Source organism: Helianthus annuus, chromosome 8, assembly GCF_002127325.2.
Source record: "Helianthus annuus cultivar XRQ/B chromosome 8, HanXRQr2.0-SUNRISE, whole genome shotgun sequence".
Lineage (NCBI taxonomy): Eukaryota > Viridiplantae > Streptophyta > Magnoliopsida > Asterales > Asteraceae > Helianthus > Helianthus annuus.
The window spans coordinates 149888229-149905478 of NC_035440.2; the positions used below are offsets into that span (position 1 = coordinate 149888229).

The 17250-nt window shown below is 36.6% G+C and overlaps 1 protein-coding gene and 1 long non-coding RNA gene across 7 annotated transcripts; one reads left to right on the forward strand and one right to left on the reverse strand.

The window, feature by feature from the left end:
* Positions 1 to 3982: 3982 nt before the first annotated feature.
* LOC110873028 lies at positions 3983 to 11954 on the reverse strand. Of its 6 annotated transcripts, none has more exons than XR_004865438.1 (6): positions 11795 to 11954; positions 11481 to 11628; positions 10390 to 10462; positions 9189 to 9316; positions 8905 to 9077; positions 3983 to 6178 (listed from the first exon to the last, which is right to left on the reverse strand). It is a non-coding gene; the product is annotated as an uncharacterized LOC110873028 (long non-coding RNA). The 6 variants fall into 6 exon arrangements; XR_004865439.1 differs by having other exon boundaries at positions 3985 to 6107; XR_004865440.1 differs by lacking the exon at positions 3983 to 6178 and adding an exon at positions 6187 to 8816.
* Positions 11955 to 16216: 4262 nt separating this feature from the next.
* LOC110870120 lies at positions 16217 to 16993 on the forward strand. The gene has a single exon (XM_022119322.1). The coding sequence runs from the start codon at positions 16217 to 16219 to the stop codon at positions 16991 to 16993; it is 777 nt and encodes a 258-aa protein (XP_021975014.1).
* The last annotated feature ends 257 nt before the right edge of the window (positions 16994 to 17250 follow it).

Genomic DNA, 17250 nt, shown 5'->3' on the forward strand with positions numbered 1-17250 from the left:
TGGTTAATAAACATCAAAGTTATCATGCTTCTTCATATATTCTGGAACGTATTTTCAACATCACACCAGATGGTAAAGAGTCTGAAAAGAACAAAAAGGGAATTGGGTTAGAATACCATCAAGTTCCACCACCGTTGGAGGGTAATTATACATTCTATGATGGCGAAAAGGTGGAAAAAACAATAAACATGGTTGACCAATTATCTGACAACATCGATTTGACTTACACCAAACCTGATGATCTTGATGATTCAGATGTGGTAGGTAAGGTTGTTGAAAGCGTTCTGACAGAGGAGTCTACCAAAACAGATAAGTCTGAATCACATATTGAAGATGAGGAAAGTTTTCATGAAAAATTATCTTAAAAATTCAAAATTTGAGAAAGATGCGAATGATGATCTGATAGGATTGGCTTATACCATGATTGGATCGGACAAATTATTCTCAGATATTGAAGTTCCGATTCAGAATGTGATTTCAGAAAAGATTGACAAAGTTTTTAAACTGATAGAAATTGAGAAAACTGAAATTTCAAAATTTGCTGGGAAAAGCAAGAAATCTTTTTATAACAAACCTGGTTACAAAAAGAAAACATGAAGGCTGGGTTGGGTTATAAAAAAAAACAATATCAAAAGAAACGATTCGAAAAGACAAATTATCATAAAAAGATGACCATTGTTCATGGAAAAAGTTCAGAAGAAGAGAAAGAACTCCAATTTAGACGACAGTCTAATGAAGAGTTCTTTGGCCAAAAAAAGCAACAACAATAGGCCAAAGATGTTTCAAAAAGAACATGTTTTAAATGTGATCAAACTGGACATCTTGGTCGCAAGTGTCAAAATCTGAAGCCTGCTGATGTTGAAAGGAAAAATAAAGTTGAGGTTAAGAAGTCAACCAAGTTTGAGACAAAACAAACTTGGAAATCGAAATCAAAGACACCCAAAATTGAACCTAAACAGATTTGGAAACAAAAGGTTGATTTTCAAAAGCTAAAACAAACTTGGAAACCAAAAATATCCAAGTTTGAATCAAAACAAATCTGGAAACCAAAAATTGATCCAAGATTTTATCAAAGGAAGGTTTCAAAAGGTCAAATTTGGGTGGCAACGAAACAAAACAGGCTTGGGTTACTTTGTTCAAGTAATTGAGTTAATTGTATGTGCAGGTGCTCCTGAAGACAGCAGAATGTTAAATCAAGGAGAGGAGCAGTCTGGCACGAGAGTAGTCTGAACCCTGCAACTGAGAAACAGGGCGTTTGTTCGTTTTTATACATAAATAAACCATATTAAAAACCCTAAAAATTTAAGATTATAAAAAAACCAAAAATATGTTTTTATTTTGTCAAAAAACTGAAAAATGAAAAAAAAATGATTATTTTGTTAAAAATAAAAAATTTAAAAAATGTGTTGATTGAATATGCTGAAACCCTCACGGCTGAACAAACATGATTATTTCACAAATGATTAAATGGTTTTAACATTGTTAAAGATCAGTGTGTTGTAAATCATGCGGGTATTTTCTGCAAAACAGAGCATAATAGGTAGAAAATGAATGGCGAGACAAAGCTATCTGCATCGGATTGTCAAATTTTCTTCAAATGTGATAAACGATCTCTCTAATGATATGCCAATAGGTTTTTACACATTTAGTAGATTGATTTCGAGATATAAACCTAAATATCAATATCTTGCTTATCTCGTGGGGAATATCTCTCGGATATATGGGTAACCCCCGAAATCTTGGTTGAGAGGTTGCCTGATTCTGAGATACTAGGTTTTTATACTATTTGATATTTGGGTTACTATACCTGGTCTTCTGATTTTGCATCAGCATTGGCCTAGACCTGTATAAAACTTTGCGCACTTTAAAAGCTTTCCCTCTGCATAAAAATTGAAAAATATCGAAAGATATGAATCAAGTGCGGTTGTGAAGAAGATCCCTAAGTGGGACATACCTCAAATCGAGCCTTCATCTCTTTGATTTAACGGTAGTTCATACCTTAGCTCTCAAGGTCTCGCATTAACCCAGAGTGCAGATATCAATATAGTATATTCATCTGTAAGACTGAATCTAGAGAATCTTGATACATGAGTATATTATGAGGTGAGACACGCGAATCTCGAATCAGTTGAACTTCGTGTGAAACTTTAAGTGAATCAGTATACTGACAATCTAAGTGAATCATTTAGAACTTAAGGTGTTTATAGCTCAACGGTGCAAGTGATTTTTTATAAACAGATATGATCCTCTGATGTGAACTCAAACAAAAATATTGTCTGTAAATATTTCTTTACTGTTTTATGTTTTAGAAAAAAATCAAAAAGATTTTGTTTCTACTTTATTTTTGACAACCGATGTTTGAAAGCTGAGTTTCAAAATCTAAGTAAGCTAAACATGTGTCTAAAAATAAACAAGTTCATTGGTTTGAAACTTGATATTTTAAATGAAAAATCAAAAACAGTTTGTGAAAATCTCTAAGGTCATTAAGTTGGACTTGGATGATTATTTGATAAAAGTTTTGGATACTTTAACCGTCATATTCTGATGATTAGAATCAGGTTACGATCTTGTTTTTTTATTAAATTGTCAAATACTTGAAGTTGTTTGATGGGGGGGGGGAGAGTCAGGAAATCCTGGAAAATTACATACTGTTACATTTACATTTAGAGCCAGTATTCTGAATATATGTGTTTAAGGGCCAGGCAATAGTTCTTGGGAGATTTTAAATGGTGTTTAAATTGCTAAATTTGAGACAGGTTATTGTTCACTGTTAGATGTAAAATTCAGATTTCGGTGAACAAACAATGTCCTGTACAATCACATATTTGAAATGCTCCAGCTTATGCATGATTAAATGTTTAGAGCTAGGTTTTTAATCCTAAACTTGAATTGTCAAATATCTTATAAAGGTTTTGAGATGTGCAGGTAATAATCCAGATTATGATCCTAGTAACTGAAAGCACGAAAGCTTAAAGCAAGGGGGAGCCTGAGTTGAATGATAGGGGAGCATATAGAGGTGTTAGAGTATAAGGGAGAGTCTGTGGTGCGGAGAATGTTATCACTTTGTAAAGACTCTGAGAGAGAGAGAGAGAAAAGACAGAAAGCTACGAGATTGACTGCAGTAATATCCAAGGGGGGGGGGGTCTGTGAGTGCATAATGTCTATCACTTCCGTCAATCACGTAACGTAGCTTTATCAGTTGTAACAAGACCGGTGTTGAACTAAGTTGAACAACAAGATAATAATGGTTATAGTCCATTCGGACGGATGGACACAAAGTCCATCCGAACGAATGCGTGCTTTTTTTTGTTCAAGTGAGTCCATCCGTCCAGATGGAGTCCATCCGCTAGGTATGTTCATCCGTATGGAGGTTGCCTATAAATAGAAGTGTAGGGTCTTGTCATTTGATAACTTTTGGTGACTAGAGTGGGGAAACTCTGTCCATTTGATTTCATGGTTTTATACTGTCACAATATCAATAGAAATCAGTTTATAATTACGTCTTCATGTTCTATCCACAAACGTGATTGGATTCCGCACAACTTACGTGATTATATGCATTCAACGGTCAAGGAATCGATCCAGGATTCAAATCCACAGATTCACACCAACTCCCAGCAACAACCTCCGAACACCTCGTCCCTCTTACCCTTCACTCAGATCTTCCAAGGATCTGTCTATTCCAAGGATATACCCATATCCACTTTGGTGCCACAAGACAAGCCCTAACCATCCACGAAAGAAAAGGACTACCAGTGTGATAACAACCCGGGTCAAGTTTTGACGACAACGGGCAAATAAGTTACAGCTGCACCACTCAAGTTTTGACGAAAGATTCACACAGATGAATCTTAAACAAAGAAATTGAATTAAGCCAAAAGTCCTTTTCTGCTTTATTCCATGTACTTTAAATGGGAGAATTACAAGATAATAACTAACCCATGATCTCACGTGATCATGGCTAAAATAAAGGAAACAAACTTGACCCATCAATACCTGGAATAATTCAAACTAATAACGACAATAAACTTGAATTAAAATAGCAGCCTAATTAAAAAGGACTTGGACTTGGATAACTTGGATTGGCCTGCATGCATGTGTTCACATGAGAAGAGCAACCCAATTTACAAACAGATTCTTAGCTGTTGGGCCCGGGTCATCAGTAGCCGTTGAAGTATCAGTTGGGCCCGGGTCATTATCATCCTCTCCGGCTTGAGAAAAGTGTGTCCTCAAACTTGGAATACCCTCATCATCTTCATAGTACGACCATAGGTCAGAGACATTGAACGTTCCATGTACACTAAATTCACCTGGTAAACCCACTTTGTAAGCATTATCGTTGACACGTTCCAATACCTTAAACGGACCATCCGACCTGGGACTAAGCTTCAACCGGCGTTTCATGGGAAACCATTCTTTTCTGAAATGCAGCCACACTAAATCACCCGGTTTAAACTGAATAAAACGACGATGTTGATCGACCCGCTTCTTAACCTTGGCATTAACTTGTTCGATTCGACTGCGGACTGTTTCATGTAATTTCTTGATTTCTTGAGCTCTATCAGCGGCTTCTTTACTGAACTTAACTGAAGTATCCATAACAGTGAGATCTGTTGGATTGTAGCCATACACAATTTCGAAAGGGCTCAACTTTGTTGTAGAGTGTGGGGCCCTGTTATAGGCAAATTCTGCCTTTGCTAAAACCTCCTCCTAACCCTTGACATGCTTTTGAACCAGAGCTCGTAGTAATGTACCCAACGTGCGGTTTGTGACTTCAGTTTGCCCATCCGTTTGTGGATGACTAGATGTACTAAACTTGATCTTTGTTCCCATCTTTTTCCATAGGGTCACCCAAAAATGACTTAAAAACTTTGTATCTCTATCACTGACCATCGATTTAGGTATACCATGCAAACGAACAACCACTCTAAAATAAAGATTAGCGATGTATACCGCATCATGCGTAGTGGCACAAGGTATAAAATGGCTCATTTTAAAGAACTTATCCACCACAACCATGATAGAATCGGACTTGTGGACTGAACGTGGTAAACCAGTAATAAAGTTGAGGCTTACGTCTGCCCATGGTGCTTGAGGAACCGGTAAAGGCAAGTGTAAACCATGACCTAGTACCTTACTTTTAGCTCTCTGATAAACAAGGCAATGTTGTATAAAATAGCTTACATCCTTTTTAATTTTCGGCCAATAAAAATAAGAATTCAACATTTCAACTGTCTTTTAGATGCCAAAATGACCCGCGAGCCCACCTTCATGAACTTCCCTAATGATTACCTCACGAATAGAATGACAAGGTACACAAAGCCGATTACTCTTAAAGAGAAATCCTTTATGTAAATGAAAGTCATCAACAACATGGTTTATACACTTGCTGAACAACTCCCCAAAATCATTATCACCTTCATAGTATTCTTTAAATAATTCAAACCCAACAATCTTGGGTTGCAACATTTGTATCAGCAAACCCCGATGAGATAGAGCATCTGCTCCTCGATTCAGACTGCCCAACTTGTGTTTGATAGTGAATGTGAAGGATTGGATGTATTCAACCCATTTAGCATGACGAGGTTGAAGCTTATGTTGCCCTTAGATATACTTGAATGCTTCGTGATCTGAATGTAGGACAAACTCTTTTGCAATGAGGTAGTGATGCCAATGATCGAGTGCTCGGACCAATGCATAGAATTCTTTGTCATAAGTTGAGTATCGCAGCTTAGCATCATGTAATTTCTCACTGAAATAGGCCACAGGACGACCTAATTGAGTGAGAACAGCTCCAATTCCAACCCCGGATGTGTCACATTCGACTTCAAAAACTTCATCAAAACTGGGTAACGCCAACACCGGTGTGGATGTTAATCTATATTTCACTTCTTCGAATGCAGCTTGTGCAGATTCAGTCCAGTTAAACGTCTTCTGTTTCAACAAATCCGTTAACAGAGCCACAATGGTACTAAAATCTTTAACAAACCTACGATAAAACGAAACCAATCCATGGAAGCTGCGAACTTGTTGTAAAGATGTGGGTTCAGGCCAATCACGAATAGCTTTAACCTTTGAATCATCAACTTCAATTCCATTAGCAGAAACTACATATCCAAGGAACACCACTTGCGATTAGAAAAACTGACATTTGGAGAGATTCCCGTAAAGTTTTTCCCTAGCCAAAACAGAAAACACTTGCTGCAAACGGTTAACATGTTTAGTAGTGTTCTTGCTATAAACAAGAATATCATCAAAATATACGACTACAAAACGGCCCAAAAAAGGTTTCATCGCTTGGTTTATCAGCTGCATAAACGTGCTAGGGGCATTAGATAACCCAAAAGGCATCACCAGCCATTCATAAAGCCCCTCCTTGGTTTTAAATGTTGTCTTCCACTCATCGCCTTCGAAAATTCGAATTTGATGATACCCGCTACGCAAGTTGATGTGGGGTAAAATACACATATTTGTCCCGTGTAAATTGTATAATTTTTGTATAAGTTTTATTTGTTTTTATTTAGTTTAGTGTTATATTATTTTATATTGTGTTTTGTCCTGGTGCAAATGGAGCGAAATCGAGTAATAAATAAATAACTAGCAAGTTGAGTAGAATAGATCGCCAGAGACCGAATAAAAATTGCAACCATTTCCCGTGAGTGGGCCGAGCCCACTATCTCTATGTTGTCTATTAGAGACAACTTGCACATGTAGATGCATTGTGAAGCCTATTTGGCCATATATTATTATTGAGAGGAGGTGGGCTACATATGATGATTTGAAGGAATGAACGAAGGTAAAGGAAAAAAAGGTTATTGCTGCTACTATTATTATATTTGAAGGGTATTCTCATTATGGCCATAACAGAATAAATGGCAGCCGTATTAGAAGCCAACTATAGTGAATATCATATATTGGAGGCGACACCCACAAAAAAGGAAAAAAAAGATATATTATTTAAAGAAAAAATTGCCATATAATTAAATGAAGAAAAAGGAGGTGGCCAGAAAAGGTTATTATTATTTGAGATATTTTATCATCTCAACTAGTGCTAATATCCGCGAATTTTGCGGTGTTAAGAAATGATATGTTTTTTTATTTTTAGAAAAAAAAATAGGTTTATACTGATCATAAAAAATTGTATGCATGGACTTGTTATGAAAATCTGAAGTTGAAAATTAAAATAAACGAAGCATCATACTATAGATCTAACAAAACCATGTATTACAAACTCCTAAATTAAAACTGAGGGTTACCTTTTGTTATATTAAACATAGTGAACTCATGATAGTTGTGATCAAGAGAACTGAATCGCCATGAGTTGTAGGACTTGAGAGATAAGATAACTCAGCACACTACTATAAAATGGAGCATTAGACGGGGTGATTTAGGTTTTAAGACGGGGTTTCTAATCCCGTCTTAAAATACTGCTTCTTAAAAAGCGGTTTTTATTAGACGGGGCGTGTTAAACATGATGAACCCCGTCTTTAAATCCAAAATACATTTTCAAAAATTATTAAAATTATTATGATGGACCCCGCCTTATAATGTAAGCTGAAAAAAAATTATTTGGCATTTTGTGTCCATTCCAAACCTGCCCAATTCAAGCCAATATATACACCAATTCGAACCTTTTCAAATTGACCCAATACATAATTCAATTCGGAAAGAAACCTGTCAAATTACAATTCTTTCTCAAAGAATTACAAACTACATTAAATTATAAACTACATACAATTCAAAAATCTATATAAAGCTAAACTAATAGAATACCTAACTCTTTAAAAAGTTCGGCTCAATAAAATATCTACATCTAAATAAAGTAAATAGAAAAAGTTAATACAAATATCTTCAACGAAAACTAATAGCAAATAAAAAAATAGCATCAACATCTTCAATAAAGTTTTGTATGTATTTATATATGTCTAAAAACAAATATAGAATCAACTAAACCTTCTCAGTTTAAAAAAAAATCACACAACTAAGATGATAAGCTTAGTTTATAAATGAAAATAATAAATAATACTTACGACTGAACTTAGTAGCAGCATTAACAATCAAAGCTTCAAGCTTAAACAAATGGAAGTTCTTAGCAGCATTAACAATCAAAGCTTCAAGCTTAAACAAATGGAAGTTCTTATAAGCTCAACAATATTATTTCGTTAAGCATAGGCGCATAGCACGTTCAAATTAATAGAAAATCTGCACTGCTTCCATTCATTGAATAAGAAGCAGTTGATATTCTATTGCATATCAAATTTCCAAGTTTTGGGAATTCCATGGTTCGGTTATGGTGTGATAAAATATGACAGTCATATTGTGTTATCGGGTTTTATCTTGTTATAGGGTCTCAATATTAGAAAAGATAGGAGGCATAAAGAGTGTTTCAGTGCATTGGCTTCCAATAGTACAATTTACATATTGGTTTTAGTTTGCTTATGGTGGGTATATATTCACTTATTTTGAAAGGGCCTAGTTAGCTAATTGTGGTAGAGTTGTTAAGACTATTTAAAGTGGAACGGTTTAGTTGTGGTTTTAGTGTATTGGCTTTGGTTACATACTTACTGGACCTTGTTTGTTTTAGTCACATTATTTATTAGTTGTTTCTCTTTTTGTGGGCTGGTGGAGGTGCTTCGACATCCAGTGATCTTATTTTAGTTAGGCTGTGTTTTTCTAGTTTCTTTTGGGTAGTTAACTGTGTAATCTCTTTTTTTAACATCTTTTAAACAGCCCAACCCGAAACCTGTTCTGACCCGGGTCCGTTTCAACCTGAAACAAAACAGCCATTTTTAACTGACCCGTTTTGACCCACCACCCTACTCGCCCCAGGTAGAAAAACTTCAGTAACATCAAATACAAAAGTGACTAAAAAGGCCAAAAAACAACGAAAGAATGAGGACATACCACATTTTTGTCAAAAGGAACAAATTCGTACCACCATCAAACTCTGTAGTCATTTACATTCCCTCATTAACCCATATCAAGATTCAATAAGTATAACATGTTCAAAAAATTTCTCCCTAAATTGTTCAGATAACCCGAGCAACTTGATCTCTGATCCAATTCTGGATCCTTATCTGTAAAAAAATCAGAAGCGTTATTAGTGTGGCTTCTAAGAAAAATTAATGGCTAAATTCCCAGTATAGAAAATATTAAAAGTGAGAAAGATAAAGTGATAATCTAACAACATTTAGATGAAATTGCAATGAATAGCTTTTCATATGCTTCTTCTGGTGCGTGGGTTTCTAAACAAAGCTCCACAGTCCTTGCAATAATTCATCTTCCCCCTTTTTACTCTTTTTCTTCATTACCTTCTCTGATTTCATCCTCAATGTCAACAAACTCAACATGATAAGTTTGTAAATCCAACAATGATGATCGAATATGGACAAACTATAACATACATAGCAAAGTAATAAGGAACTAAAATCCAAGGTAAGAATAACAATCTTTATATCAAAAATCCCTAAAATTAACGATTTCGAATGACTGTGTTTGCATATTCAACCTGAGATAGCAAAGCAAAAATAATATCACATATCGAAACTTATTTGAAGAATTATTTGAAGATGAAATGAATACTTGAGCACTCGTAATAGTATTTGAACTATAGCTATCAACCAATATGCACGGGCGTAGGTACATAGAGACGTACGGGTTCGGTCGAACCCGTACCAAAACAAAAATTAGTGTTACATATACGTGTATTTTGACATCACACCCGTAGAAAAAGCCGAAATTTAGTTATAAACAGTCGATCGTTCGTCCCTCGAAAATTTCCGAACCCGTAAGAAAAAAATTTTGCCTACACAACAGCCAATATGATACATATACAAAATCAAACAAAGAGACCAGAAACTAAAATTCAAAAGGATACCACAATTAACATTAACAATAACTTATAAAAATACAATTGAATAGTAATTACTTCCTAATAGCAATTAATACCATATGTTAAAAATATGTATAACTCGATATACAAATAATACGATGGGGAAATTATAATAGCAATTGTTTCTATATAAAATAATGCTAAAAATAAAGCAATTAATTACATTCACTTTTGGTGTATCCAGATGATAGAAGCAATTATTTGCATTCACTTTTGTAGTAAATTAATTTTACTATATAATGAAAAGGTCAAACTTGCAAACGTTTTTTTTTTTTAATATGCCGTCTAGTCTAGTTACATGATTATATTAGAAGGTAATCTGACATAAGAAGCACAATACTGGAGTATATAAGGTGATCCTCATATGTATGGTAACTATAAAGGTCCTAATGAAGAATAATTCTATTAAACACATAGGAAAGATGTAATTGTACGGGAGATTTAATTACAAAGAAAATTAGACTAAAAGAACCCATAAAGTTTATAAAATGGAGAACCTGTTGCCTTTAGCATCGTTCGTCTCACATCCACAGGCATCTCCACGTCACATACGAACCAACAATCAGTCACCTAAAATAAGATGTTATTCAATAATCGATTCCTGATGATAACCCCTAAATCAAACAATCTATCAAATTAAACAACCTGGTATCAGAAAACACATTGAATTAAAGAAGAAACAGAGAAAATTACCCGTCAAAGAAAGCGGAGGCTGCTAACTTCAGAGATGGTAACACACTATTTTTAACAAAACTTTCACTATAAATTATGGTTCAATTGTGCTAACAGTAACACTATTTATACAATAACCCCCAAAACTGAGACAACGATACAATAGATTCTGTTATGCTAACATTATGGTTCAATTGTGCTAACATTATGGTTCAGATGTTGAACAGAAACACCAATATAACCTAAATCAAAGTAAAACATATACAAACCTAAGTATAACATATACAAATATATAGGGTTAATTAGATAATATGATGGATTCAGAAAAACAAAATATCAATTGAAGAAGAAATCGCCAAAGCATAAAGTGGCAGATGATTGTGGCTACGAAGAATCACAAATCCAAACATAAGTCAATTAAACAACTAACATAACTATAACTAATAAAAAATATATCCCTAGAACGCGTAACAAACTCAAATTAATAATAATATATTGACTTTAAAATAACACCAAATGTACGGAAGATTACATATGAACCACATATTAATCGCAACTGCCGTTCCCCCTCCATCCCCCAAAGAACAAATTAAATCAATAATAATAATGAGATAACACATGACTAATCAACAAACACATGACTTACTTGGTTGATTCATCGACGAAATCTAACATTTATGATGAAGACACAGATTAGAATCAGATTCACATAGGTGCGAATGAGAGGCAAAGAGTAAGTGATTGATGAGGGAATCAAAATAACGAATCAAAACCCTAAATTTTCAAGAGTATTCCATTACAATCAATATAAAAAATCTAATAGAATCAGCAATCATATTTAGTTTGCTTGAAGAAATCGTATACATGATTGAGAGAAATCCACATAAAAAGGATGAAGGATCGAGTGTATACAAACCTGTTGATTGAAGAAGAATAAGTAGATGGATTGGATGAGAGAAAGGGGTTTTTGGAGCAAAACCCTAGATCGCGAGTGAAGGATCGAATTAGTGACGAAACTTGAAGAGGCTTTTACAAATTCCTTCAAAAAGCCATTTGAGTCGGAGCTGTGAAACGACAACAGGTTAGGAAGCAGAAGAAAGATTCTAGGTATGGAAAAGATGGCATCGTCATAGAGGGAAATCAAAACACAAAATAAGTAATCAAGCATGAAGAATCATCAATATATATTGCAAAATTTATGTTGATCTACAAAGAACATGTTTGATTTACCTTATCAGACGTTTGAGATTGAGAGAGGAAGCTTGGAGAAGAAGCTGAATCTTGGAAACCCTAGTATGTGAATGAAAGGAGCGGGTTGTTCTTTATATATGGAATGAACTTATCGGACCCAAATGAGTGATGCGGATCCCGTGTCGGGTTAATTCATGGGAAATGAGGAGAATGCATATTTTGGTGGGAAAATGAGTTTCAGAGGCCCTAGGAGGGCGACATGTGTCCCCTAATTAAGGCTTTTATTAGGTTGTATAGATATATTGATAAAAGTAGGGAATTGGCAATATTTATTGGCAGAAGGAGACCATTACAAATACGACAAGTGGGAGGCTGCCGTAGAGGTTTTTTTTGGGGCTGGCTGCGACTAAAGAAAAAAAAAAGACAACGGGAGGAGAATCACATCAGACGCAAGGCAGGAGCAAGGGACGAATTGTGAAGCATCTTTTGCAAGGTTCAAGGCCACGGAATCATCAGGATCGAACGGGAAGCTTGGAGAACAAGAAACTACTGGGTTTTATTATTCGGTTTCTTTTATTTTCTAGTCTTCTTGTTTTATTCTAATGAATTCTCGTTCTAAACCTTGTTTGATTGTTTTTAAGATTATGTTTCTTGGCTAATTTTATTTAACTACCTAGATTGGATGAATGATTGCTAAAGTTCTGATTCTTATTATGGATTTATGAATTCTGTGGATTATTTATGAATTGTAGGCGATTTGTTCCATCGGTTAGATGTGTTTGCGTGCTTGATATTGTTTGAATATTGTTTATTGCTTCGTATGATTCTTGGTGACGGTCTTTATCACATAATAGAGTCGTGCTAGGGTTTTAGATTTTGGTGAGTGTCTATATCACATAATAAATCTTTACTCTTTAGGGTGAAATTGCGCAACTAACCTTAGGAGTAATATTCGGTAATCTTAAAATCAAGTGTTCTACTAATCGTCAATAGCTGAAAGGTGCGAGGTTATTGCTAGGTCTAAGTCATTAAACTAAAAGGTAGGAGCTTCGTTAGGAGTAAACCTATTGGCTAATGTCTAGCAAGTCTAATTGAGAAAACAAGTCTATCCTTGGTTTAGATCTCGACAGGGAGTGAGCCTCGTAGGATACTTTCATAAATCCATTAGATGTCTTGAAAAAGAGTCTAATAACCGGTAATCTAACAACCTCTAGGGTGTCATAGCGTGCTCTTGAGAAGGGTTAGGAGTCATTTAGATTTCCCAAAAGGTGAGAACTTTATGATCCCGGTTCCATAGTAAACAACTTCCAAATATAATTATAACTAAAAGCAATCAAGATTTCAGTCTAGATAGTGTTTCCACCATCCGAGTAAAAGTCCAAAGTTAGTTCAGCTTTAGTTAATTTAGTTAGTTTTAGTTAATTTAGTAGTTTGTTAGACCCCCCCCCCCCCAAAAAAAAATACAAAAAAAAAAAAGAAAAACAAAAAACAAAACAGTTAGGTTAGAGTCAGTCTAGTCAGAGTCTAGTAAACGTAGTCAGTAGAGTCTTGTGGGTTCGACACTCGGACTTACTTAGGCTATGCTACATTGACCGGTACATTTGCCGGTTGTGTGGTCTAGGTTTAGAGAGTCTTAGTTATAAATTTAAAACTTAGAGAGTCTAGTTTAGGGTTTGATTTTAGTTAATTTAATTAGACCACTTTTAGCGCATCACAAGTCAATCTTAGAAAACACAAAAGACCCATGTAATTCATCCAACAGATCGTTTAAGCGTGGAATATGGAACCTGTACTTAATAGTTATCTTGTTTATGGCCCTACTATCCACACACATAAGCCATTCGCCATTTTTCTTGGGTACTAACAAAGTCGGAACCGCACACGGGCTGAGTGATTCTCGAATGAGGCCCTTAGTTAACAAACCTTCTACTTGCTTGCGGATTTCCTCTTATTCCCGCGGGTTAGACCTGTAAGCTAGTTTATTAGGTAACATAGACCCCGGAAATAAATCGATCTTGTGCTGAATATCTCGCAACGGTGGAAGACTGGGCGGGATCTCCTCGGGAAACACCTAAGCAAATTGTTCGAGCAAAGGCTCAATCATAGGGTGTAACTTCAAATACGTTGGGTGTTCTTCCTCTCTAACATAATTTATGAGTATGAGTTCCTTGACGGATCGAAACTCACGAAAATTTGTTTTGAGAATAGTGGCAATCAAAACTGATTGGTTTTTATTATGGTGTTCATGTACTAAAGGTAATAGGGTGATTATGTTAATCCTCCTTAACAAAAGAATAGGTATTCTTAAACCCATCATGATGGACCTTTCGATCATACAACCAAGGGCGCCCCAACAATAAATGACATGCATCCATAGGAATAATATCACAACATACTTCATCCTGGTACTTATTCCCAATACTAAAAGAAATAAGGGCTTGATGAGTTACCTGAATGCTTTTGCTATGGTTGAGCCACTGGATTGTATATGGTGACGGATGGACCGTAATGGGTAGTTTTAGTTTGGTGATCATGGCCTGGGAGGCGGCATTGGTGCAACTTCCCCGGTTCACGATCACAGAACAAACCTTGTTAGCCACTGTACACCTAGTATGAAATATAGCTTCTCTTTGTGAAATATTCTTTTGTGCAACAGTACTATTTAAGGCCCTTCTAATAACCAGACACTCACCTTCATCAGGAAAAAGCTCAAGAATTCGTTCGGACTCACCAGTAACATCAGACGGGTCTTCATCATATTTTGGATTATCAACGCTTTCGAAGTCGGTAAGGGTGATAGCTCGGGTATTTGGACATTCTGAAGCAATGTGGCCAAGCCCATGACATCGGAAACAACGTCTTGGAGCTCGATTGGGAAGGTTAGAGGATTCAGGTTTGGTAGTGGGTCTGAGTGGGTTAGAAACGGAGGGCTTGGGTGCGGGTACAGAAGTTGGGTGGATAGGGGGCTTTGTGGCAGTGGGTCGGGTGAGTTCATACTTAACTTTGGATTTTTTTGGGCTTCAACCTTGTGAGCGAGTATAGTGAGTTCTGCTAGCAACGAGTAGGGGTGGAGTTCAATAACATTAGCAATCTTTGGGTCAAGAGCCCCTAAGAACCGAATTAAAGTTTGAGGATCGTCCTCATTCAAACCAAACCTCATGATAAGGGCTTCAAATTCTTGAGAAAACTCTTCCACTATTCTTGAACCTTGTTTAATAAAATGAAGTTTGGAGAAGTTGTCTTGTAAATAGTACGTGGGCATAAACTTCTCATTCATTAGTTTCTTCATTTTATGCCAACTCATCACCTTATCTTTTCACCGCTGCTCCCGTTTAGAACAAACATTAGCCCGCCATGTGGAAGCGTACTTCCGTAGTTTCAAAGCTACAACCTTCACTTTTCGCTCATCGGGTGTCTGCTTATAATCAAACACTCGCTCCACTGTACGTAACCACTCCACGAATTCGTCCGGATCAAGACGCCCATCGTATTCGGGGATGTCAACCTTAATGTCACTGAAGGGGTTTTCCCGTCACCTATACCGATTATAATTCCCCGCGTCCGAGTCATCAGTGTCATAATCATCGTCACGTTGATAACGTCTGGGAGATAGTGTTCTATCACGATTCTGTTGTTGTTCAACAGTGATGGACAACTCACGGACCTGCTCCTGCAACAACTGGACCTGTTGCTCTAAACCTTGTCGATTGGGATCCATACCGTTGGTTACTGTGTAAGAAAAATCGAAATCAACTGAACCGTTCTTCAGCTCTGATACCAGATGTTACAAACAACACTGGACCAGGCAAAAATAGCGGTTAAATTTTGACGACAACGGGTAAATAAGTTACAACTACACCACTCAATCGCACCTTTGGGCAACGATACAATTTCTCGAATACAGATACACCTTCGAGAACTTGAACCGTGATCCTTTGGTCACAACTCGAACCGCCAAGATCAAGCTAGCTAGGATACGAAAGATTCAAACAGATGAATCTTAAACAAAGAAATTGAATTAAGCCAAAAGTCCTTTTCTGCTTTATTCCATGTACTTTAAATAGGAGAATTACAAGATAATAACTAACCCATGATCTCACGTGATCATGGCTAAAATAAAGGAAACAAACTTGACCCAGCAATACTTGGAATAATTCAAACTAATAACGACAATAAACTTGAATTAAAAATAGCAGCCTAATTAAAAAGGACTAGGACTGGCCTGCATGCATGTGTTCACGTGAGAAGAGCAACCCAATTCACAAAAAGATTCTTAGCTGTTGGGCCCGGGTCGTCAATAGTCGTTGAAGTATCAGTTGGGCTCGGGTCGCTACCACAACATTCTCTCGTATCACCCTAGTCGATACTAGATTTATGGAGTACCAGCACGCTTGCATCGGTACCATCCAAACGACGTCAAAGGATGGAACCGTCTTTATCACCTTCTATCCCAACTTTAATATGGCTCTCAATGATCCTTCATTGTCGACAGCCTTGAACGCCCAAATTCATATCGGTGGTACGCCACAGGTCAACACCTTTCAGGCCACTTTTCACTACCAAATGGCATATCGTGTCCAAAACCACTCTTTGGACATCATGGTTCCCGGATCGCATGATAACTCTTGCGATGCTCTGCTCATAGACATTGACTCCAACACCACACCAACCTTCACATATGTTCCCAAACAATTATCCAGAGAAGAACTTACAAAGCTTTTACCTGAAAAATGGATAACAAACTATGAACATATCCACCAAGTACCGGTTCAGACAACAACAAACCCTGACTTTGTCCGCCATCAGGATGGACAAGTTGAAGTTCGGTTTGCAAAACAAGACCGAAGAGAAATTTTCTCTACGGGGAGCATGATTCAACCGGTAGACGAACCACACTTCCCGTTCGATGTCTGCGACTGCCAGGAATGCCTGGCCAACGCATATCAACTTGAGTACAAGGAGGAAACCAAAAACAAAAAGAAAAATGGATCCCAAAATGCCCTAAAGAAAAGATATGAAGCCGGAGGTCCAAATGTTGGTCTTCTTGGAGAACCGTCAGGAAAGTTTGACAACTATGTCCTGTATGGCTATTCAAAACCAAAACCTAAACGGTCAAAACCACCCCTACAGAGACATCCACCTACCCAACTAAGCGAATACTTTATGCTCGGAACAACACCTCTAGCCTCCAGCTCCCCTGAATACCAAGTTGAATTTCCACCCTTAACTTCTTTTTGAACATACCCATCAAAAAACCAAACATAGCTGGAAAATCAGGAACCCAACAACCATTAGTGCAAATGGTATTCCTGAATCAGTAACAGCTGCTGAAGCCACCCTGAGCTGGTAGAGTGAAAATGCTATTGCACAAAACAAGGCTCTCAACTTCATCCTAACTCAACAGAACAATATCACAAAAGCCCAAAAAGATCTAACAAGCAGAGTTCAAGGCCTAGAAGTTATCATATATCTGATCAAGACCAAAATCCTTGAGC

Bases quoted from the DNA above. Each gene is read 5' to 3' on its own strand.
- LOC110870120 (XM_022119322.1), top strand. From the start codon at position 16,217: ATGGCTCTCAATGATCCTTCATTGTCGACAGCCTTGAACGCCCAAATT.